Source organism: Macrosteles quadrilineatus, unplaced genomic scaffold (assembly GCF_028750875.1).
Source record: "Macrosteles quadrilineatus isolate MER2022 unplaced genomic scaffold, UCM_ALF_1.0 Scaffold_7__1_contigs__length_78375512, whole genome shotgun sequence".
Classification (NCBI taxonomy): domain Eukaryota; kingdom Metazoa; phylum Arthropoda; class Insecta; order Hemiptera; family Cicadellidae; genus Macrosteles; species Macrosteles quadrilineatus.
The window spans coordinates 39,030,429-39,057,110 of NW_026542600.1; the positions used below are offsets into that span (position 1 = coordinate 39,030,429).

The window sequence follows — 26,682 nt, forward strand, 5'->3', positions numbered from 1 at the left end:
CCGCTGGTATAAATGCTCTAAACGCTGAATTTATGCGTGCAGGCCCTGCGGTAAGCTTTGTGTGCAAAGTGCAGAGTTCAAAAGAATTGTACAGGTCGAAAGTCACTTACCGTTATATAGTTACTTATATATGTTAACCGAACTGTAATTTACAAAGAATGTAATAAAAGGATGTTGTTGTACATGTATATTGTAAGTTGTTGTTGTTGTTGTTGTATGTTGTATGTTGTATATTGTTGTTGTATGTTGTTGTTGTGTTTTGTGTGCATTGTATGTATATTGAATGTTATTTTTACATTGGGTGACCCACAATTCCCCCCCCCCCCTCATTTTCAGCTCTTCCCCTTGTTTTTGTCATTAACTCTTAGCAAATAGCAATAAAGAATCTTAAGAAAAATAATGCTGTACTACTTAGGACAAACAAATGAGGACATATTTAAGTAGGCATATAATATTAAAAATTAAAATTCAAACAAAAAGTTAGGACAGTTACACAAATTCACAGATTTGTTTTATCTTTGCAAATGTATAAATAGCCTAAAAAACGATTTAAGGGTAATACATTTTCAAAAATTTTCTGAAGGAGGGCCCCTGGATCAGACCCCTCCTGAGCGCCCTCCTTGTGATGCCAGTCCGCCCCTGATTTCATCACAGCGATTCGGTGTAAAAAGATTACAAAACTAAAAGCGTCGACAGGCCCTAGCCTTTATATATGTTTATAAACATTAAAAGTTGTTTGTATAATTTTGTACTAAACATCATTTTTTTTAATTTTTGGTACTCATAAAATCTACAAAAACCTATGCTTAGAAAAAAAACATATATATGCCTACCCATATTGTTAACCCCTTAATCGTGGCCTAAGATGGCGCATCATGATTTGGACACGATCAGTGGCGCGGGGTTTAATTACGCTCGCCAATGGCCCAGGGTGGGGTTTTTCGCTTTTTTTTGTGGTTTTTTTTACATTCTGAGGAAACCTAGTATAAAACTCATTTTAAAGCAATTAAATATGATAAATATTTTAATAAACATTGTAATAGTCTTCATGTTAGCGTAAATGATACTTTAATTTTTTAATTTTATAAATAATTAATAATAATAATCTAATATATAAATAACAAGATATTGCATTGACCATATTTATTTACGGGTTTTATTTTGTTGTCTGGTCAACTTAGTGGATGTTTCAAGAAGTAAATATTGAAATATAAATATATATACTATGTACAAAGGTTACTTTTTACTATTTTTAAAAATTCTTCAGAGTATGATACTCTTTGAAGCACGGTGCTACGCATGAGGAAACTACGCCGTTTCACGTCGTGAAATGAGACAATAGACAATAGACATGATGGCAAACATAGTATTGACGTGAGGGAAACTCTTTTTTCCATTGAAGGAAAACATGATGAAAAATGACACTGTTTCAATCTCAGTGGTATATGACCGGGGTAAGGACAACCACAAGTTTTATTTTACTTTTTGGATCTGAGCTGCAATATTTTCCTCTAAAATTTGGCGAACTATATAGCTCTAAATTAAATTCTGCCAGTGTTGGTTTCTTGCCACTTACACATAGATAACTTTCATGGGAATTGAGTATTGCCAGATCCACAAAATGTAAAAACGGTTTTTTATACCACTTTTGGGTGCGCCTAATAGACTACATTGCTGTAACAATCACGCCCGACAAGCCTAGGCTTTCTGTGTCATATATGTCGGTTTCTGTTATACACACACACACACATATAAATATATATATATATATATATTTATATTCATACAGACATAAATACATACATATATACAATGGTTTTGTTTTATCAACACGAAGAAGCGACGTTATCATCTCAACGCGACAAAAACATCTACCACGTGCAACCTTTTATACTGCAGAACACGTGGTATGGATGTAGTTCCAGAAAGATACACTTGAGTGCAGCACCAAATGGTCTGTCAATTCTCAGGGTCAATGTACCATGGAAAGAAATTAGCAGAAGAATTGTATCAACGAAATAAATCAGCTGAGAACGTCAAAACTGCCTAAGCTCGGGCGTCGCGGATAACACCACAAAGCTGTTGCACGTGATATTCCCGTGCGTCGCAATAACATGTACAGAATACTACCACGGAATAGCGTGTGTCGCGGTTAAGGGGTTAAGCGCATGGGAGTAACTTACTGGTTTCTTGAATTTTGAAATCACCATCTACAGCCTACACAGAGAAGTAAGGTACAGATAAAACTTGCTAATGGGACGACCGTGCACTATCAGCTCTAGTATCTTGTGCCGTGCGCGTACATACGTGCTAGGGGAAACCGAGCAAGAAAGAGCCCGAGCGGCGAGCACTGTGCATATGTTGCGATCGCATGGGGCACAGGGTCTTCCTCCAGCATTGTGTAGCATGTGATGGCGAGAGGGGTAAGGAGTGTGAGGGCCTGAGGGGGGTTAGGAGAAATTACTAGTGCTTGCGGCTAGTTCTAAACACCATTTAATTGCACCATTGAATGTTTCCTGCCCCTTACTTCCCTGTGTCATCCATCACAAATTATAATGTCTAACAAATAAATTACTATAATTTAAAAAAGTCTAATCCAATGAATCCAAAACACTGCTAGTATTTATACTTTTTATTAACCCCTATGCTTTTGAATATTACTTAAGCCTAAGAGAACTACCCAATTATAAATTCTCTACCCAGCTCATATCTCTATAATATGTAGGCTACAGTATTAGGAAAATACTGTATGATTAACATGATAACACTACAAACAAATAATTAAATTAAAAGGTCGAATGAACATCAACTCAAATCTAACATTGAAGCAATTCAGTTTTAAAACCTATAAACTATTTTCAAATGGAAAGTATAAGATACTGTAACAAATATAATACCTTTGGCTGACTGTTGATTTTCAGCAGATGATTTTTTCCCTTTGTCCTTCTCAGCTTGTTCTGTAAATGTAAATAAATATTATTACACAATGAAGTAGGTTTTGTAACAATTCATTTTCAGCTTGTTCTATTTATGAACATAAAAGGAAGTTATCCATCCAATAATGAATTAGATTTTGAAACAACAAAAGAAAAACCAATAATTTTCTTCCATTCAATTTAATTAATTAGTTAGGCTACCTTGATACCTTGATACCTTGAAGAAAGCAGCCGTTGACCAGTAGACTGGAATGGGCCTTGTCGTTAAAAAAACTCAAAAACGCACTCACATGCAAAAAAAATAAAAACTTTTACTTGGCTTGGCGAAGTGGCTGGTTTTGTTTCTTACTTTCCATGAATTCGAAAAATTCCTCCACAGAGTAAAATGCCTGTTCTATAAAAAGTTTCTTAATCCTGTTTTTGAAGATTGAGAGACTGCAGTTCTTGAGGTCTTCTGGCAGACTATTGAACATCTTAAAGGAGCTGTACCTGAAGGACTTAACATTCTTTGCCAGCCTAAATCTAGGGGGGTTTAGGCAGTCTTTTATCCTTGTGTTGTGCTCATGTACATCACTCCTTACCTCAAGCTCATGTTCACTCTCTTTGCACCACAACAGGCAAGCTGACATATAAAGACAGGGAACAGTCATCACTCCTAACCGTATAAACAGTGGCCTACAGTGTTCCTGCTGACTCCACACTCCTGAGATTGTTCTTATAGCCTCTTTTTGCCTAGCGAAAACTTCATCCCTTCTGGCTGCATGTCCCCATAGGAGGATCCCATAAGCAATTATGCTGTGGAAAAAGGCAAAATATGCATACATCACACAGTCAGGAGTTACGCTGTCTTGCAGTCGCCTTAACAAAAAAATTACTCTGTTGAGTCTCTTCAAAATTACTTCAACATGGTCCTTCCAATCTAACTTAGGGCCCAAGTGGAAACCCAATAATTTGGCCACATCTTGGTCTTCATTTTTCTTTAAAGAGAAAAACACACGTTGAGTCTTCACCTCGTTAAGAGCTAACCCGTTGGCCTGAAACCAGATCTTGGCTTCATTGTATGACAGCTCAGTCTGTTCCCTCGCAGAGCCAAAATCCGCTCCCTTGGACATGATGGTCGTGTCATCAGCATAGATAATGGTTCTGCCCGGGATGCAGCAATCAAGGTCATTTATCATGACCAAAAACAGCAACGGTCCCAGCATAGACCCCTGGGGGACGCCTATATTTACCCTCTCTAAACCAGACTCTCTGCCATCCGCCACTACCAGTTGCCTTCTATTCTTAAGGAAACTTTCCACCAACCTATTAGCCTGATGAGAAACCCCCAGACTTTCCATCTTCCTCAACACAAGTTGATGGCTGACACAGTCATATGCTTTCGACAGGTCACAAAAAACCGCTTCTACAACCTCATTATTGTCCATTGCGTCCATTACAAAGGTACAGAACTGGCATACTGCATCCACGGTTGATCTTCCACTTCTGTAAGCAAACTGTTGGCTACTTAGTAACCCCCCTGATTCAAGAAAACCAGTCAGCTGATGTACCATCACTGCCTCGAGTACCTTGGAAAGTATAGGCACCAGAGATATTGGCCTATAACTGGAGGGGGAATCTCGGGGACCCTTCTTGTACACAGGGACCACCCTGGCAAACTTCAAGACATCAGGAAAAATCCCCTCTGCCAGACATCTGTTGATAAGGCGAGTTAGCGGCGAGATTATATCGGGAAGTATTTCACGAATCAATCTATTTGAGAAACCGTAAAAATCTTTGCTAGGTGAGGCCTTAAAATTCATCACTAATTTTTCAACTAACTCATTACTGACCATGCTCCACTCGAAAAAAACCATTCCCCTGTTACTTTTATTGGCTGCTAAGATCATGGCCTGATCCATAGATGCCGAGCAGTGCTCGCTAATCTCCTTCACTGAGTCTATAAAATAACTATTTAAGATGTCAGGATCAATTTTACAAGCCAGGTTGGTTCCCTCTTTGCCACTCTCAATCCGAATGATTTCCCACGCTGCCTTGATCTGATTTGGGGCCTCCAGGATCCTTGAGGCACAAATTGCCTTCTTAGTTGCCGAGCATTCCAGTCGGTACCTCCTCTTCTCCTCCACATAGCGTGCCTTGTCAGCATCCCTATTTGTCGTTTTGTAAATACCATGTAACATTACCACACGCTCCCTCACCTGAGCCAAAGCTGGGGTAAACCATGGAATCCTCTTCATCGGTTTGGGCCTGAAAACTCTAGTAGGAAAACAGCACTCAAAGGTACACACCAGAAAGTTCAGAAAATTGGCAAAAACAACGTCTATATTACCTGAAACGTTGACTACGGCGTCCCACGATGTTTCACGGAGCCGAGCCCTAAAGTCCTCCATTCCTTTTCTAGAAATTGGTCTGCATACCTTGTTTGTGGCAGGTGGGGGGGCTGTAAAGTCAGAGCTCATATTTTTAATTTCTACCAATATACCACTGTGGTCGGATAAATGTGTTTCAAAAACATTCAGTTCTAGTTGATCTGGGAAAAAATTTGTAATAATATTATCTATACAGTTCTCACCTCTAGTGGGTTCGGAATTCATACAAAAGACGTTGTGTGACCTTAGCATATTAATAAAATCTCGCACATTATTAGAAGGTACTCTAATGTCTAGGTTCAGATCTGAGGCTATAACTATCCTTAACTTGTAGGTAGAAAGCATGTTTAAAATCTCACTCATATTAGCAGAGAATAATTCTAGGTTACCACTAGGTGTTCTGTAAGCTGATACTAAGATGATACCTTCATTTATCAACCTGACAGCAGCAACTTCACAGTGCTGTTCTATGCAAAACTTCTTTAAATCAATTTCAACAAAAATTATGTCCTTCTGTAAAAAAATACAAACACCTCCATAAGCCCTATCCCTACAGAAAGTAGCAGCAAGCGTAAAGTTAGGGATATAAAGTACTTCAGCCTCAGCATGAGTCAACCAATGTTCATTAACACACAATGCTTTGGCACTTTTTTGGGTTAAGATAACCTCCAGCATACTAACCTTATTACGGATGCTTTGTATATTCAGGTGTATGAAATTAAAAGTCTGCTTCCTCTCCACTAACCTCTTCCTCGTCTCTGGATTCCTGGATGTTATCCCAGTGGCTTTTTTCCCCGTGAAAAGAAAAAACGCCTCACAATCACATCCCTAGGCCAACACTCACTGTCCATCAACTTGTCGAGATTTTCAAAGTCGGTCCCAAGCTTGAAACTTTCACAATGTCCCTTTGAGTTGAGATTTTCCACTTCAAAATCAATGTCAGGAAAACTGGTAGACAGAAACTCTTTGATTTTATCCACTGAGGTATGTTTACGAATACGACCTAAGAAAAGCCAAGCACGCCTTTTGCCAACAAGTTCGTTGTTTTCATTCATGTCCTTGGAGCCAATAACAAAATTCCTCCGCGTTTGCTTTCCAGCCATGCTGCTTCTTGAGGAACGTCTACTTTTCCTTTCCACCATGGTAAATGTGGAATCATCGTCATTAAAACTGTCATTCAGTTTCTCATCAGCATTTTTTATTCTACCATCACTGGTTTCGTCATTTTCTAGTAGGTTTCCAACGGAACTACTTTCTGTTTCTACACTTTTCGTAGCAACAGCAAGTGACGTCACAGAATTCTCCACGGCCTTCTTGTTCGTTTCTTGCTTTCTTGATCCCCATGCAGGTAAAGGGAAATCCCTGTCTTTCCCCGACTTTAACCTCTTTTCAGGCTTACTATTACCAGCCACCGGTGCATGTTTCCCCGTATTTTTCTCAACTTCAGCAACTCTACAATCTAGCTTCACTATTTTTTCACTAAATCTATCCTGATTTTCACTCAGTATCTTCACACAGTGAGACATATCTAGACTCGCTTTACTGATATTTTCAATTTCAGCCAGGATAACTTGCAGCATACTACCAGTATCCATGCCGGAGAGATCACTCTGACTTTTTGTCACTGCATCAAAACGTTTTACACAAGCCTCACACAGCCACTTGATTTTGTTGCCCAGTGAGTTTATAGAGACGAAATCTGATTCCTCAATATTTACACATTCTATGTGATACCACAGTTTACAGTATCCATCACACCAAATAGCTCGATCATTTTCTCTCTCGCATGACTCATCACAAACTCCACACCTCTCATTACTTTCGTCTTTCTTCTTGCCCTTTTGTCTACCCATTTTTTATGCGAAAGTTAAAAACGTTTTGAGTTTAAAATATGACTCCTAAATAATCACAAAAAAGAAAATCCCTGTGTAGGGACAGTCAAACAGAAAAATCCCGGTAGGGGTTGTCAAAAACGGGAAAAAAATCCCACAGGCTCGAGATGCCTGAGTCAGCCTCTTGAAAATACTTTTGTTACGACAGAAAAAACGAAAACAAATACTATGTTACATAAACAGAAAGTTCACACCCTGGTTTGATGGCACCTCAGAATAAAAACTCATTTAGAAACCTTAAAAAGCACTTTTTGCACGGAGCCAGTTCACTGTTCAAACAAACCATCCGCCATTGCCACAGCCACTCCAGGCTTAGTTAGGTTAATTAGTTATTAGTTAGTTAATTAGTTAGGTTTAATTAATTTTTATACTTAAATATTTTTACTAATTTGGTTAAATGTTTGGTTACCTTTTTTGAATTCTGCTTCTAGCTTTTGAAGGTCACCTGTAACAAAAAAATGTTATAAACAAAACCTAAATAGTTTCTAGTTGATAGAGAATTTTACTCAATTGAAGACTTTACGGCATGTAATTAGAGTAACTAATTTTTCCTGTTTTATTTTGTTTTTTTATATAACCAACTATTTCTTGATTAGTAATAAGCTGTTTTGACGACATTCTATATTTATACACATATTTCATGTAGGCTATATATTGTATAAATATTGAATAAAGCTTTTCTGATTCTGATCACTTGTGTAAAGATCTTGGGTCAATACTTTGTAAATACAGTAAATACTAAATGTTATGTGTGAATAGACAATAAGTACTCACTGACTCTATTCTTTGTACTTGTACATTCATGAATAAAGGAGATTTTGATTTGATGTTAAACTGCATACATATGGGCAATTTTTGTGTATTCCTTTGCCTTTTATATTTTGGTCGCATAAAACAAATTTAGTAAAATATTAATGGTACTCTAGGTGACACCAAAGTGATCTTTGCCAACACCATGAAAAGACCTAAGGCTAACCACTAATCCTAACACTAAACATGTGTTCTTTGGTTCGACAGCTCCTTCAGTTGTGTGCCACAATGAATGTAGTTGTTACGAAATAAAATAAATAAACCCATGTTTACCTGCTGCGGGAGATGTGATTTAGAATATTTTTGTTTGAACATCATATTTACATAAAAATTTTAAGGGCCCGAGTAAGTCCTGCACTCTTTTAGGTTTATCTATACTTATTACAAAAAAGCTATACAGTAGACTCCCTCTTATCCGGACACCTTTTAACCAGATATCGGTTTAACCGGACTACACTCGGTAGAAGTGACATCTCTTTATCCGGATATTTTTTATCAGCACATCGGTTTAACCGGACTATATTGGCAGAAAGTGGGCGGTACTGAAACGACTGTTCTTGTGGGAAAGATTTGAGACCAGTGATTACGTGTCTAAATACAATGCTCTCCTAAATTTAAGTCAAATACTGTATGGAGTATGCATTTAAACGGTCCGTTTTAATGAGATTTTGGGGACGTCGGTTTAATCGGAAAACCCGTTATCCGGACTGGCCTTGGTCCCGAGGAATCCGGATAAGAGGGAGTCTACTGTACAAGTCTATTTAACTACAATATTTGTTTCGTACTTACTTTCCTCTTTTAACTGCCAAGCTAGAGTCGAACATAACAATCCGAGGGTCTTTCCAGTTCCCGTCGGGCTTTCTAACAGGCAGTTTTGCATTTTATTCAAGGCTTGAATAACCTACGAAAATAAACATACTATGATGATATAATTTAAACATTGATTAAAAGAAATACTTTCAGTAAAAGATGTTGTTGAGAAATATGCAAGTCAATGTAGTGGAAATTCTCTATTTCAGCACAGAGATCCTACGTTAAAGATTAAAAAACTAGAAGGTTGTATTTCATGTTAATTACCTACAGATTTGCATTTCTTTCATTTGATGGAAAACTCACCAATTCTACACTAAATTACATGCATGAAATATGTGGATGCAAAGCGATAGGTATCAGATACATCATCTAGGTTCTGTACTCGTTTTTGACCAGAAAGTTGTTGTTTACAGAAAGGGACTGTTAAAGTCAGCTGGAGATCAGTAAACACTCTTTAAGCAAAGTAACTTTCTCCGCACGAATAGACTAGCTCAGTACAACAATGCTGTAGACTGTCGACAAAGCCATCTCTTCCCCTTCCCCTCACACAACTCTAATATTTTGCTAGTTTGAATCACTTCTATTGACAACCGCCTTTGAGTGGATTATTGTGATCATTTGTAAGGAATTAATTTAATGTGAGACAGAAGATGTATTACCGGTACAATAGAAAATATTGTTTAATCATTAGTTAAACAGTATGTTGATTGTCTCTATTGTATTTTTTATTGCTGGTAGTGCAGTGAAAAGTATAGTATGCAAATCACCCGGGGAAGTGTTTGCATTAGGCCTACTCACATGAGATTATGTGCAAGGCTATCTTGCTTGTACAGTAAACACCTACTTTCCAGCCTTGTAGCGTAATGTACTATATCTTTGTTTTAAATTGAACATGTATCATTGTGATTAGCATAACAATAAATATAAGACTGATTGGTGAAGGCAAAGAAAAAATACAATTCAGAGAGAAAAATAAAATATTAATAATCCTAGGAACCAGGCTTGCTATCAGTCCTGATTCTGTCAAGACAGTCCTGACATTAGACCCTTTTGCCTATGTTTATTCTGGGGGAGGGGTGCTTGTCTTGATTTTTCTTAAACCAAAAAAATACTACCCGCAATACATGCCACTCGTGCTCAAAGTTCTAGTTTCAGACACCCCAAACAGCACAAACACTATTTTTACTTTCTCACCGCTTATCGATGATAAAGGTTGTTGGCAAGCTTATGGGAAAAATTATGTGTCAGATTGAATCTTCAATTGAAATTAAAACCTCTATCAACATAGCTTTGCTATCGAATTAGAAACCAAAATGGAAAACTTAACAGTAACATGTACTATTTTTTAACCCCCCCCCCCCTGCTTTAGTACCTTTTTACCCGGAATTGTTTATCACATTGTTTCAGGCTTGGTCTATAGGGGCACGGCATTATCACTTATATCAAATCTATTGAACCTTGAAGAACAAAGTCTCACCCTCTACCACTAGACCAGCTCGCTCTCATACAGTAACTTTCCGTTCATGTTTTAACAGCTGTATCAAATCAATCAAATCAAATATTCTTTATTGCCGTATAAAACACAGTAACATGCATGGCTTGAGTCACATTATTCAAGTAGGTACATAAATAAAATGCAACATTACACACCAGTAACAAACCTCTTTACCACCAATTTTTAACATAATTGTCTACAGAATAAAAACGCTTTTCTATTGAAAATATTTTAAGTCTTTGTTTGAATATATTGATGTTACTTATTGATTTGAGCTCGTCAGGTAGTGAGTTAAACAATATTGTGGCATTATAAAACACATGGCGTTTAAAGAAAGAGGTTTTATGTTGTGCGATATTTAAATCGGTTCTTTTTTTAGTATTGTAATTGGAGTGAGAAATTAAAGGTTAAAAAAAACTAAGGTTTTGCTTTAAGAGTATTAAAGTATTAGTTTTGTATATAGATGCAAGGTAAAGTGAGTATTCTTAATTTAATGAAAGCCGTTTTACAGAATTGACATTGAGTAAGTATTCAGGACCAGGGTAAATAATGTCACTGTGTGACTTAATATTGACAGGTGAAAGGCTTATACGATGCAAACTAGAAAAATGTTGTATCCAAATATCTACTAGACGCACCAACTGGCTTTCCATGTCTTCTATTAAAACAATAAACTATTTTCTTTTTAAAGTTGAAAGTCCAACCTGCCACAGAGAAGTAAGATACAGAGGATACATTCAACGGTACACTTAGATGTAAAGTTAAGGGAAATAAATTAAGAAGATGATGAACACGAAGCACTGACTAATATCTGCTGGAATTGCAAGGGTGTCCTGAAGTCACAAACAGGACTAAATGCCACAACCCATAACAGATTGTCAGGTTTTGATTCCCACCTACTTCGGTGGTGGTGACAACTCTTCTAAGTAATGGGTACAGCTACATATAATACCGGAGAGAACTCTAAGCTGTGGGTACGATAAGAATCAGACAACAAAAGAGTATTAGCAAAATGATACGTATATGATCAATCCTGTGGCAACTGCCAAAAATACTGTATTATTTGGTACGTATAATCAAAAAGCACACCTGACTCATCATGTACTTTTGAACAGAATATGGCTGGTGAGGGAAATCCACAGGAACTCCTCCAATGAGAAGCCTTGGTGGGCCTGACACACTCGGGGTTGTAGGCAGGTGAGCTGTTGAAGTATTCGGCTCTTCAATATCCATTTTGTTTCAATCTGAAAATGGATAATAAATTATTTTTAAAACAGTTCTCTATATGTATAGACGTCAGAAATTTTTTTAAATTATTTTTGCAATACTAGCCCGATTGCAATAACCATCTGTATTACAAGGGCGGTTTTTTAAGTAAGGAACGGTTATACATAGAAATGCGTAATTCGATTGAACACAGCAACGAGGCTCCTCACCACATATTGGCATCATTTGTGCACAGAATGATACAAATTGCAGCTCTGTAGCACTCACGTAGGCCTACGCATTTACTGTGTGTTTTAGTGATTTTACATATAGGGAAGTCGCTATTACCGTAGGCACGGTAAGACCTAACCCCGGGACCGATATACTTTTTCACTTTGATGTCCCTAGAAGCCAAAAACATTATTAGTTAAAATGTTGATATATGTAAGCTATATCTAGATAATAGATATATACAGGGTGCGGCAAAAAAACCCATCTATTTTTTGTAGAGCACTGTTCAGCGACAGGTAGTCTAAGAGTGGTAGGAGTAGGCTCGTTGGAAAGCCATTTTTTTGTCATAGAGCAGTGGTCGTATGATCTACGTGCAATTGTTATGGAGCCGTTTTTTAAAAGTAGTGAATTCATTCATTGCAACTCAGCGGCAGTTTCATGCATTCTTTCAATTAAGGCGACATGGAGAAGTTCCGTTGCGTAGCGGTGGGCTATTAACTTTAGAACAACGGCTTCTGCGTTGAAAAGAAAGCTGACAGTCCGTCCAAAGTCAGATCGGACGCCAGACAACTAACATTCGATAGAGTTCGTGCTGCCGAGGAAAACAGTCATCGTAGGCCCGCCCGAAAACAAGCCACTGCCTTGAACATGTCTGACTGCTCGGTAACACAAAATTTGAGGTCAATTTTCATCCCTATGGATTAATTAGACTGTTAAACACTGTTAATTAGATCATTAATCACTGTTTAATTTTGTTGTCCATACAGATAATCACGACGGAACCTCGCCATATCAACCTAACTGAATAAAAACACAAAACTGCCGCTGAGTTGCAATGACTTAATCATTACATTTTAAAAACGAACCAATAACACCTCAACGTCTGCACGTAGCTCATACGACCACTGCTCTATGACTAAAAAATGGCATTGAATCTAGGCTTTCCAAGGAGCCTACTCCCACCAGACAACCTGTCCCTTAACAGTGCGCTGCAGAAATTAGATCTTTTTTTTGCCGCACCCTGTATATATATATATATATATATATATATAGGGCAAGTCTTAATTGTCCCCCCCTCCATAAGAGGGGGGGACAATGTCTCAATGTCAGCAAGGATTGAGTTGAATGCGTCGTCGTCGCTAGCTGGCTCATTAACTCCGCCAAGTAAGTATACACGTGCTGTGGCGGTTATGTTAGGTCGGGTAATCATAAATATGTTTGTATGACTTTCCTCGTTTCGTTATGAATCGAATGATACCAGATGAGTCATCACTCAGGCAGGACACTGACCCAGATATAGGCGGTACCAGGTGATGCACGCGCTCCGGTCAACAACCTGACCTTGGCCTACTTGGAGGGGATTTGGTGGGTGAAAGTATGACTCATCTGCTATCGTTAGATTCATAACAAAATTAGGAAAGTCGTACAAACATATTTATGATAACCCAACCTAACATAACCTCCGCAGCGCGCTGTATAAAGGTGGCCTCCGGCTAGTACCAAAGCACCAATATCAATAGGCCTACAGTAGACTCCCTCCCATCCGGACTCCACGGGACCTAGGCCAGTCCGGATAACTTAACAGTTTTTCCGGTTAAACCGACGTCCCCAAAATCTCGTTAAAACGTACCGTTTAAATGAGTATTTGACCTAAATTTAGGAGAGCATTGTATTTAGACACGTAATCACTGGTTTCAAATCTTTCCCATAAGAACAGTCGTTTCAGTACCGCCCACTTCCTGCCGATCTAGTCCGGTTAAACCGATGTGCTGATAAAAATTATCCGGATAAAGAGATGTCACTTCTGCCGAGTGTAGACCGGTTAAACCGATGTCCGGTTAAAAGGTGTCCGGATAAGAGGGAGTCTACTGTATTTAGTAGGCCTTCTGTAGGTATATTAGGTGTCAATAGGCCGATTTTTCCACGATGTATTGTATTTAATACCATATCTCAAAATACAGTCTTTTTAACCTTGATATACCGTAACAAACCCCGATACAACAAATTCCTTGATATAACAATTTAATTCCTTAGAACCATCCATAAGACACATTGTATATTTTACCTATACATAATAAACAAACCATATCAACAACATTGATTTACAAATTTTTGATGATCCCGGTTAAAATAAGACACCCCAACATATTATCAAATTCATCATTATCAGAATCTCTACATAGCGAATTTAACCTCTACTTAACGAATTAACTGTGTATTTCCATCGATATAACAACCCCCCACATTATTTTTTTTTGTATCACAGTTCCTTTGATGAAAATGAAAGGTAAGGTGACGGCAACACTTGTGCTGACAATCGTCTGCTCTGTTTTACATATCTGCTTTGCGCTATGTCTCAACTGGTTCCTTTCCCTGAGGACTGACGGCAACATAATGCTTGGTTAACTGGAATTAGGTGATAAGTAACTAAGCCTAAGAAAGAATAAAAGAACAATGAGAAAGAATAGCAACGTTACGATTATAGTATTTTACGAGTTTTTATATGATCTTTAAGAAGGCTATGATTATACATTTTTATGATGATTTATCTAATGTTTTTATTGTTTACAACTCAATACGATTTGTTACAAAACTCTCTACCGGTACTGTTTTGTGTTTTTTACATGATTTATTATTAGGCCTATAACTTACAGTGTTTGGCTACATTTTAGGTGGGTTAGAATAAGCTGTGATTTCAAATGTTTAAGTTTGTAAGATGAACCAAGGGCAATGACTTGAAATGTCATGATTGCACAATATTAATGAATGTGTTTTAGGCCTAGCCTATTTTATTTTGTCGATAAAAATTTAAATTGTGAAATAAATAGAAATTTTGATTTAGACAGCATTACAATGTTTTTATGGGTTTGTCATCTTTTTATACAATGTTGGATTTAACTGTGGTTTTCACTAGGCCTATGCGTAGTCTCCCTCCACTTTATTACCCTGGATGATCAAGGTTCTACTTCAATTTGTGTATAAGGTCACTGTATTTTATTGTAGCCTATGCTAAGTTACTTTTGTTTTAATGAGGTGAAATCTCAACCTATATTGTCCGTTGCTGTTTCTGAACCTCAACTTAGCGAAATTCCTGCAAACCTAACCTTACTAGGTATAACAAACCTCATTTAAACAAATTCCTTGATATAACGATTCGGTCCCTTCAGATCCGTTATATCAAGGTTGAACTGTATTGACAAATTTAGCCATCCCTATCTAGGCTATGTAGGCTTGGTCCTGTATTCAAGTTGTACCTAGACATTTAAATAGTCTGAGTCAGGGATAATATTAAACTAAAAAAAGCTTACCTTCTTGATTTGGAGGATCGTTTCTATTAATTGCTTAACTTTAAACATGACTTCTCAAAGCATCTCTACCCAACCATTAGGCCCTATCCAAATAGGCCTAACGTGCTTAGGTTATGTCTTTCACTTTGCAGTGTCATTAACTGTATAATCTGTATTATTTATTTTATGACTACAATATATGTTAAGAAGAAGTTCTAATATCTTAGCTAAACAATGGCTTAACTCAATAACTGTACTTATTTAACAAAACAACACAGCTTATTTCTAAAAGAACAAGACAACAACACCGTACCACATCAAGAACAATAATTGCAATAGAAATCAAAAATCAAATCACCTCAATCAATCAAACAAAAACAACTTCAACTATCTAATCTAATCTACTTTAATACTAACTAACTGTAGTAGTGCTTTGCTTACCGCCAAGCGCCAAGGCGCCAAGACTTCGAGCAAGAATTATTGGACTTTGAAGTGAATATAAACATACCACAGAGTATTAGAGTAAATGACTATAGGAATAATTATGTATTTACTTACATGTGCATACATACATACATACATACATGCAGTTTTTCACATGTTGATGCAAAGGAATTAATTTCCCTTAATTTGATGTTTTTCAATGGGTTTTAGCGAATTTCCCATATAGGGAATAAGCTATTACCGTAGTACTCATGGTAAGACCTGGACCCGGGACCGATTTAATTTTTCATTTTGAGGTCCCTAGAGGCCAAAAACAAAAACACCATCCGTTCAAATTCATATATATATATATATATATATATGTTATGTGTGTGGGTGTGTGTGTGTGTGTCCGTTAGCGTGATAACTCGAGCAAAAATGATCCGATTTTGATTAAATTTGGTACAAACGTGTAAACCTACGTTTTTCGAACGAGTTCGCGATCCAGCATAATCGGACCATGGGAACAGGGGTTTATGCGGGGTTTTATGGGGGTAAAAAAGAAGCGCTGTTGTATGCCTAACGGTCAAGGAGAAAATTCAAAAACAGTGTAATTAAAAATTCCCATGTTATTCTTATGGAGAAAATGAAAATTGTAGAAGTTTACTTGTTTATGGATATATTGATAAAATTTGGCAAATTTATTTATTTCATCCTATACTATTGACGTATGGTCAAAAAACACTTTTTACCTTCGCCGTAGCAGCAAACCTAAGCACTCGTTAAATCTAATGTGTTATTTAAATAGGAAATAAATATGTCTTATTTATGGAGAAGAAAACAATTATCGCAAGAGTAAAAATTTAATGATTGAAAAGGGAGTATGGATAGTAATATTTTATTGATATTTCTGTTTGTCGGTATTTTTAGATACTGTTCCGGTGTAAAGAGAGGCCCCGCTCTGAATGTTAGTACCATAGATAAAACATACTTCCTCTATGTTAGTACCAAGGTTTGTACCTCAACTGGTTGCAGGTCAACTGGTCAACCATAGATAAAGTCTATGGGCCAACTCTGCGCTTTATTTATTTATTCCCAACGACAAAGTAGCTTAAAGAAAGCATATTTAAAAGAATTATCATTCGCTATAAAAATGTGATATGCTTACATGAAAAATGGCTTGCACGGGAGTATGGTAATAGTCTAATTCAATAATTACTCAATAACTAATTGTTGTAATAAATACAAAATTGAGCTATTTGTCAGTTTCCATACTCAAACCGCAATCTTAATAGCACAAATAATGCTTTTTACATATTATATGTAGTATACATAGTTCTGTAAACAACGCTGGTCTTCGAGATTTAATGTTGTCCGTTGACAGTATCGACGATGTTGGCAGGCCTGGATACTTCCGTTTCAGCTTCGTTTTCAGTTGGATCTGATTTCAGTTTTGATTTGATTGAGTTCCATTTTGTTCCTATTTAATTTAATTATCATTGAAGACGAGTCTTAAAATAAATATTAAGGCTTTACTTGATTGCAGATATCCACTTTTAGAAGGCTACTACGTAATAAAAGCTGGTCAATATATAAGGTAAGTAGTATTTCAAAATAATCTTAGTGGTAAAGCCTGATGCTCATTGCTCATCCCTTCTCAATCAACATTTAATAAGATTTCATTATTCCTGAAAAGCTAAGGTTTAGGTCTAACACATAATTCTTCATCCTTGTTAAATAGAGACTTGTTAAAAACCGATTACATTTTTAAAAGTATTAGGCTATGTTGAAAAATATTTTCAAATTTGGTAATCTTAGGTACAAAACTAGCCTAGGCCTAAGAGCCTATTTAATGCAATATGGCTGATTGATGCAACGACCCCTCCAACCCTGCACTAGCCTATACCTAGTTTAGGATTGGTGTAAACAACAAATCCCAATAATTATTAGGGTGTATTTTGTACATATTAATGAATTTTGATATAATTCGTCATCCACATGTTTAAATGCTTAATCCAGTTTAAATAAATAGTAGGCCTACAGTTCCAGAGATCCTGCCTTCAATATATTAGGCCTATCAGATGAAATATTTGTTCAATAGCCTAGCCTACATAAGCTATGGATAAAACTTAATTGACTAGCCTAATTATTTGATATAACTTAAAATATAATTATTGATTAAGCCTATGTGTATTAACATATAAATATGAATAGGCCTAAGTTTATTAAAGCCATATAGTTTTATAACTGTCAATAAAATTGTTGCAATTTAAACTTAATAGCCTAAAAGGTACAAAACATGTAAAACCTCGGCACGATCATAGTAAGTTAACTTAACTGACCTCAGAAAATTTGATTTTGGTCTTACCTTTTGTAATCATTTTCCATATTTAATTTACCTTTGCCAGAATAAAACTGTACTATAGATGAAAAAGTGCAGTAACTGGGTGCGTAAGGTAACGACTTGTCGTTAATATGGTTGGTACCGTAAGATAACACGGGGAGCGTAATTGTCGCCACAACCAAAGAACGACTGTTAGAAAAACTAACATGTTCTCAGACATGTGAGTTTTTCTGTTGCTGATGGTCACGGGTCTTATAGTTTGGCCATAGCCTAACCTCTCTTTAATATAATTATTTACAGAGATGATTTGCAAAGTTTTGGACACCACATCTAAGGCCGGGGCCACACTTGTAACTTTTAACCAGCGAGATTGGTTTTTCCGTTTTCACGTGCAACGCACGTGGAAGGGTATGACCGTGGCCACACTCGTCTTACGAGATAGATTTTTCAGGCTAACCAATGAGACTGATAAAGCATGTCACACTAGCAATAAAAATTGTCCGTGATCCCCACCCCCCTCCTATCCACCCTTACTGCACAGTATATCAGTCAGGTTAAAACTAGAAACGTCATAAAGATCGGTTGAAGCAATTAAAAGAAAAATTTGTTATGTAAAAAATACAGAATGGCAGATGTTTGGTTAACAAAGTGATTTAGGAAAAAGTTTTATTTGTGATTTTCTCTTGATTTTTAGCCAAGACATCACTAGGTTAATAATTATGTCTCTACCTTTTTAGAACACCCTGTATGATTAATTGGGTTGTAAAAACATACATTTGTGCGAGAGGGTATCTATATTTATTTAATACGCAAGCAGGTTTTTTTTTGACAATTACTCCTCCGAAACTACTGAACCGATTGACATGTTTTTGGTGTCATTGGAAAGAGCGTAACGTGAAGTTGTGCAGGAAACTTTCTTTTTAGGGAAATAATTAGAGAGTGAGGCCCTGGGGCACTTTAAAGTTTCGTATTTCTCCATAACATTAACATGGGAAACAAACATTGTTATGAAACTCCAGCTGTTGTCAGAAATTAAAAATGAGAAGAACGGCCATTCCTTCCGAAACTGCAAGGGACCCGACCGAAGCAAGAACTGCCTTCGGTGCGGGGAGGTCGGTCACATCCGTAAGGACTGCCAAGTTGACTCCTGTTTCCTTTGCAAAGAAAATGGGCTTGATGACAAACACTTGAAGCATATAGCTGGGTCTGGACAGTGTAGTGTATATAAATCTGCACTACAGCAAGCGAAAGCCTTCGGGAGTATTTCATTTGGTCCAAAATCGTTTGGTCCAACAGTTGTAAAACAGTTCGTTTGGTCCAAAACCTTTTGGTCCAACACTTGTAAAACAGTTCGTTTGGTCCAAAATCAATTTATCATCAAGTTGGGGAGTATTTCATTTGGTCCAAAATCGTTTGGTCCAACAGTTGTAAAACAGTTCGTTTGGTCCAACACTCTAATACGAGTTTGTTTGGTCCAACAGTATGAACTATTGCGTCCCTCACATTGAAGGCGTTCAAATAGCCGCCGTCACGTCGTCAACCCAACCGCCTGCCTTCCGAGGCCTATTTGTTGTTTTGTGTTATGTTTCTAAATAATTGATATGTTTCTATTTATATACACGTACATATACATATATTTATTTATATATAATGTGCTTGTGTCCTGTTTACTTTCTATCCCCAGTCAATCCTAAAACAACGCGTTTTAATTCCCTAGATTTGTGGATAAACATTGACTTTGCTTTGAGTGTGCATTTAATGTTAAACAGATGGTTTATTTAATTTATCTATATATTAAATTCAATCTATGTTTGTTGTGTGTTTGTCATGGTATTTGTAACAATCATGTAGTTAATAATACAAATATATAAAGTGAATTTCTCAGTGAAGATATATTCTATTTGTAAAACTTCCCAAATTGTTATGTTTACTCCCCATAAGGACCAAGGAAAAATGATTGAAAAGAGAGTTTATATTTGTTGTGGCTTATTGTCAATGGTATTACCTTAACCATTAACTCTATCTATATATATAAAATAGAGGAGGTATGTATTTTTATAACAGTGTATTAATAGTGATTAATAAGTAAATAAATAAAACATAGAAAGTCGCCATGTTTAAAGCAAAAATTTTACAGTATTAATATTATTATTGTATACAACGGCTGATTGTTGAACCCCTTCAATGTGAGGGAAGCAATAGTTTATACTGTTGGACCAAACAAACTCGTTTTAAAGTGTTGGATAAAACGATTTTGGACCAAACGAACGAGTTTTTAACTGTTGGACCAAACGATTTTGGACCAAATGAAATTGGATAAAACGATTTTGGACCAAATGAACGAGTTTTTAACTGTTGGACCAAACGATTTTGGACCATTTGAAGATGATCCCACGCCTTCCCACGAAGATAAGAATCCTTCAGTTCAATCTTGAGCTATCCAGGACGGCTGACGCACTTCTATGTCAGCTTGCCCTAGAACACGATGTCGACGCGTTCTTAGTTAGCGAACAGTACCAGTACCGTGATAGGGACACATCTTTTTGGTTCCCTGATAGTCTTGGTACTGCTGCATTCTGGGTGCGTAATGCAGCTAAAGTACAAGTACGGGGTCACGCAAAGGGCCGTGGTTTCGTTTGGGTTCGGTGCCAGGATGTCACTTACTTTAGTGTCTACCTCACTCCCAACAAGGCCATCCGTGACTTTCGTGAGAAGATAGACCGCCTGGAAGAGAGCGTGCACAATACCCCAGGACACGTTGTTGTGGGTGAGGATTTTAATGCTAGGGCTGTCGAGTGGGGAATGACCCTCACAAATTCCCAGGGCAATTACATTCTGGACTTTGCTGCCAGAGCCGGACTCGTTGTCGTCAACAAGGGCAACACGCCAACTTTCCGGCGCCCTGGGATGCGGGGGACGATTCCAGACATTACCTGGGTGCATCTGAGTCTCTTTTGCCAAGGATCAGAGCCTGGAGAGTCCTGGAGGATTACACGGCCAGTGACCACCAGTACATAATTTTTGATGTCCTGGATGGTCAACAAAGACAAGTAGCCTCGTTTCGTCAAGTGCCCGTTCGATGGAATTAAAAAAAAAATTGGACGTGGCAAAATTCAATGAAGCCATCTTACGAGGAACGCCGGTGGTTCCTCCCGCAACTAGCGTGGCTCACGCAGAGGCGGTAGTTACATCCATGATGGGACTGATTGTCTCGGCTTGCAATGAGTCTATGCCTCGCAGGAGATCCCGGTACAATAAGCGACCTGTGTACTGGTGGATTGCGGAATTGCGTCGGTCAGCATTGAGAGCCAGAAGACTTGCTACCAGGGCCAGAGAACCTGTAGACAGACGTCGTAAGTCAAGTCGGATGCTTACAGAGTGGCTAGGAGGTCTCTTCGTTGAGCCATCAACCGGAGTAAACGCAGTTGCTGGGAGACATTAAGGGACGATGTCGATTCCAATCCGTGGGGCCTGGTAACAAACTTGTAACCAAGAAACTTGGCACCCGCTCTCCACCTTCCGTCATGGATGGGGCCACTATGGAGAGGATAGTCGAGTCCCTTTTCCCGGCTCACACGTTGCGCCCACTGCAGGATTTCGGAAGGGTGGATGACGTACCACTTTTCAGTCTTGGAGAGATGGAGTATTATCTCCGGTTCCGCCTCCTCATGTATGACACTACAGAAGGCCCACGGACGATGAGTGTCACTTCCGGTGCTGCCTAAGGTTCCATACTCGGCCCAGACCTCTGGAATGTCGCGTATGACAGCCTCCTGAGGTCTGAAATGCCTGAGGAAACTTTTTTGGTTGGGTACGCAGACGACGTTGCAGTTTTGCAAAAGTTACATTAAGTTTTGATAGCTGCACGTAGCGTTGAGCTGGCTCAGCTAAAGCTGAACCGAGTTATGCGTGTCATAAACGCATGGATGGCAGACCACGGTCTCTCGCTTGCTTTGAGCAAAACTGAGATTGTGATATTAACAAAAAAACGGATTGACACGATTGTCCTGTTAAGGGTAGGGGCCGTCGAAGTCCAGACCGTTCGTTCTGCCAAGTACCTTGGGGTTGTGGTGGACAGCAAGCTTAGCTGGCGGGATCAGATTTTCCGTACTGCGCACAAGGCTGCTAGGGGGGTTTCCTCTCTTAACCGGTTGATGGCTAATGTCGGAGGGCCTCAGTCCAGCCGTAGAAGGCTATTAATGTCTTCTATCCAGTCCGTACTCTTGTACGGTGCGGAGGTGTAGGCAGACGTTCTCAATAAGGAGGTATATAGGATGCGGCTCGCCCGAGTGCAGCGTCAGGCAGCACTAAGAGTTGCATCCGCCTACCGAACAGTGTCCGAAACCGCCGTCCTGGTGGTTGCTGGAGTCATCCCCGTCAAACTTCTGGCGGCGGAGAGAAAGGCAATTTATCAGCGCCGTGGGGAGGACCAGGCATGAACAGAGGAACGCACCCGCACCTACCAGCTGTGGCAGGAGAGCTGGGAACAGGAGACTCAGGGACGCTGGACCAGGCGACTGATACAGCAAGTCCAACCTTGGGTTAATCGGCGGTACGGAGAGGTGGACTTCTACCTTAACCAATTTCTGACGGGTCACGGCTTTTTCCGGTCGTACCTGTTCAGGATGGGCAAAGCCGTGTCACCCGATTGCATATACTGCCCAGGCATTCCCGATGACATGGAACATACCTTTTTCCACTGCCAGCGTTGGGCGGCTCAACAGTTAGTAGGACTGCTGTCAGTGGACACGGTCATACCAATGATGACGGAGGGTGAGGACAATTGGACCTGTGTGTCACATTACATCCAGGGTATTCTCCGCGCCAAGAAGCTCGATCTTGACCAGGATGCGGTGTAGGTCATAAAGTATCTAAATGCCAAAAACAGTGAGAGCCCTGATTGCTTAGATCACATGTTGGCCTGACTTGTAATGTGACAAACAATTCCAGGTCTTTGTCCAACAGAGTAGGGGGGGTTTTTTAGTGAGTAGACTGTGTAGATTCAGGAGTCTCACACTACAGACTGGCTACCTGTGTGCGTAAAAGCATTTTCCCTCCTCTCTCTAAAAAAAAACCAAAAAAAAAACTTTACCTTCATTGAAACAATATATATTTTTTGGTCCCATATTTAATATATTACCTTACACATGTCATAATCAAATCATAAATTCTTTATTTATTTCATGCACATAGGTACACATAAATAGTGTCAAACACTTACATTAAAATACATCAGTCTCCGAACCTTAACTATTGAACACAAATTGTCCTGAAATATACTTTTAGTTCTTTTGTGAACAAAGGTGGAAAAACTTAAACTAAAGAATAAATTGGTTTGTTTATGAATTCTTCTTAAATGTTTCAATATTCTTTTCAGACTTAATATTTTTGGGTAAATTCATTAAGAATTTCTTTCCTGAATATGTTGGTTTTTTTCTCGCAAAATTTTAATCTATGATGATTTGGGATTTTTTATTTTTTATGTCTTGTATTGTACTTGTGGCATATAGAAGATTTAGAACTTACTTCCTCATTTTAGCGAATTTCCCTATAGGGAAGTAGCTATTACCGTAGGTCTCATGGTAAGACTTAGGCCCGGGACCGATTTACTTTTTCATTTTGATGTCCCCAGAGGCCAAAAACACCATTCGTTCAAATTTTTATATATGTATATATATATATATATAGATATATATATATATGTGTCCGTGAACACGATAACTTGAGTAATTTTTATCCGATTTTGATGAAATTTGGTTTGAAGGTGTAAGGCGGGATAAACTTAAATGAGTTCGCGATCCAGCATGATCGGACCATGGGAACAGGGTTTTATGGGGTAAAAATTGGTTTTTCTCACTTTTGACCCTCAAAACACAAAATTTCCCAATTTTTATCTAAACCTTCTTAAAGAGCTTAAAAAAACAAACAATTCAGTATATCAAAGTGTTTTTGTACGGTTATTGGTTACGGAGAAAACTAAAAAAATTGTAAATTTAAAATTCCCATGTTATTCTTATGGAGAATATTGTAAAATGTTGTAGTTTGTTTGTTTATGGATATCTTTTGATCAAACTTGGCAAATATACTCATTTTCTACTAAGCAATAATTATTTTACTTAAAACACACACTTTATTAGTTTCCTTGTAGCAGCAAACCTAGGTACTCGTTAAACCTAATGTTATTTAAATAGATCGATTGAAAATCAATTCAGCCAAATGGAAATTCGCTTAGACGGCAGGTTTGCTGCGGCGGGGGTATTTAGAAATTGCTATGCAGTCATAGATATATTGTCCATAAACTGTGGGGATTTTAAGATTTACAAAGTGTTCCTCTTTGGCTGATTGATCATAATTTAGTTTTAGAATAATTTGTATGGCTCTTTTTTGTTCTTTTAAGATACTGTCCAAATTTATTTTCTATGCTGCTCCAAAAAGACACAATCCAAAACTTATGTGTGAGTTAATATATGAAAAATAGATATGACGTAATGTCTCCGATCCACAGTATATTTCCGTAACATACCTGTAACAGAGGGGGAAGTTGCAGCTGTCATAAATAAATCAACTTACATCAAAGAAAACAACGAATGTTGATGTCATGTTTGTGAGGCTTCTCAAGCAACTTTCTGAGCATATATTACGCACCTTTACGGAAGCAGTCAATGTTTCTTTCAAGAGTTGGTGTTGAAGATCTAAAAAGGGATGCCAGAAAACCCCAGCTTAAACCTATCAAGCTTAAAAATATGTTTGTTTAAAAAAGGAATATTACGCTGTGGGTGAGTTTTTTTCAGGGCCGGTTCTAGGAATTTTTCAGAGTTAAGCGAACTCCCGAATCAGCGCCAATTAGAATCCCCCCCCACCACCCCACCCTCAACCCATGACCATTACTTAACTCTATTTGTGAATTTTTTCCCAAAGATTTTGGGAAGAACTTTTTTATAAGTTTAGGTTAGAAGAATACTTGCAATAAAAGACTGTTTATTATTCCCAGGAATTTAACATTTTTACACTTTTACTCATCGTATAAACTTGAGCAAAACCAAGGCTACACTAAAAAAAACAGGCCGTAATGCTCGTCAAGCATGACGTCACGATAGAAGACGGCAATGATATAATGTTTGCCGTTTGTGATCAGCTGCTTGTTTTTATCTTTCCTTGGAAAATAAATAATTTTATAAATACCTACGTCATTGCCGTCTTCTATCGTGACGTCATGCTTGACGAGCATCACGGCCTAAGTTAACAATTTATTTCTAAATGTGAAAACAATTTTTACGCCACACTACACTATTTTGACGAACTAAGGATTTAGTCCAGAAAACAGCTGTTTGCCGCCAGCTTAATCAAATGGGGGTTTCATTGCGTACTACTGTACTGTAATGAGTTTTACCCTACCGGACACCAATCAGCTGATTACACTGTATTTGGGTGACAATGAGTGGTTATAAACAAAAACATAACCTCTCTTAAAGGTTATGACTAGTGATTTTTTGTGAATAGTGGTAATAGGGTATAGTGTGGTGAAAAATAGCGTTCTTACCACGGACCGAAATGGTTTTGCAGCTCTCGATCGATTTAAAAACTATCTCGAGCCGGTAAGACCTAATTTTCGGCCCTAGGTACGAAAAATATACTATTACAGGATAACTTTGATACAATATAAGTTAAAGCCTATTACAATGAAAACAGGTGTAGATAGATGACAAGAGAGGAATTTTTAATTGAACACATTAAACATGAAGAAAACATGAAAAACCAGATTTATTACCTTGACAAAAAGAATACAAAATTATCAATTTGAACAGTTCAAAAGCTCTTAGCAGTTAAAAATTAATTTTCCTAGCTTTGATCTTGGCAAATTCTTTAATTGCAGAGTTGGTATCAATCTGGTTCAGAACATCAGAATGTGGTTCAGAACATGAGTCATGAAATGAAACCCACAGGCGCCGCGCTGTAGTACGCTGCCGACTGCCAAGCGTCAGCATCGAAACTACAAATGGCATTAAGTCCTTGAGTTGTAGTGCTGTACAAATATACGCATTTTTCATATGCTGTTGGTACAAACAGAACAAATGCCTTTATTGTGGTGCTTTGAATACTTTAACTCTGAGCAAAAATAAACAAAATTACGTTGTTCACTAAAAAAAAAATTGTTCCGTTGGCGCCACGGCGCCAATTTTTCGTGGCGCCATATGCGGCCGCGTAGTTCGCGTATGGGTTAAACCGGCCCTGGTTTTTTTAACACCAATGAGTAGATGCGTGTTCGGCTGCTCTGAGATCCTGAATAAAGAATTAGGCCTACTAATTTTGCGTAATTTGTCAGTCATGTGTATTTTGGATTCTTTACAATGAATTTATTTATTTTGCTGTTATTTATTATGCTTGTATTAACTGTTGATGGATGCCATGCAATTAATTGTTAAATTTGATTCACGGAAATAAAGATATTATTATTATAATTATAACCAGTGAAATTCCTTTGACAAAACAAAAAAAAAAAAAACAAGTAAACTTATAAGTATAAGGAACTTAAGGGTCAAGTAAATTAGTCAAGTAAGGGGTAAAAGTTGTACCCACAAAATTAAGTGGAGAACATGTTAAGGTAAAAATTTACAATTTTGTCTACAATGGGAGTGTGAATAGTGTGATATATCTACCTTAATTGTCCATCAATATACATTCTTGAATGAGTATCTTTCTTAAGCCTTAAATTTTCATATTAGTCCCAAAATTATAACTTCAATCTTGATGAATAAAATTTGCAAACAGTTTTTTTTTTTAAATCAAGGAAAGAAAAATAAAACTTAATTACCAGGGAACGAGACTCTTTTTAGTGTGTCAATTTCTTCCAAAGAATCAAATGACAGAAACGTCTG

General features: G+C 37.8%; 1 protein-coding gene across 1 annotated transcript in view; it reads right to left on the bottom strand.

Annotated features, from left to right (window-relative positions):
- The window catches only part of LOC128997973 (Fanconi anemia group J protein homolog), a 45,575-nt gene extending 30,232 nt beyond the window's left edge, over positions 1-15,343 (bottom strand). The window contains exons 1-5 of the mRNA XM_054423847.1: positions 15,061-15,343; positions 11,405-11,559; positions 8,797-8,908; positions 7,607-7,642; positions 2,898-2,957 (exon numbers count right to left, since the gene is read on the bottom strand). Coding sequence (XP_054279822.1) covers positions 2,898-2,957; positions 7,607-7,642; positions 8,797-8,908; positions 11,405-11,548 — 352 coding nt within the window. The 5' untranslated portion in view covers positions 11,549-11,559; positions 15,061-15,343. The remainder of the gene's footprint in view (positions 1-2,897; positions 2,958-7,606; positions 7,643-8,796; positions 8,909-11,404; positions 11,560-15,060) is intronic.
- Positions 15,344-26,682: the final 11,339 nt, after the last annotated feature.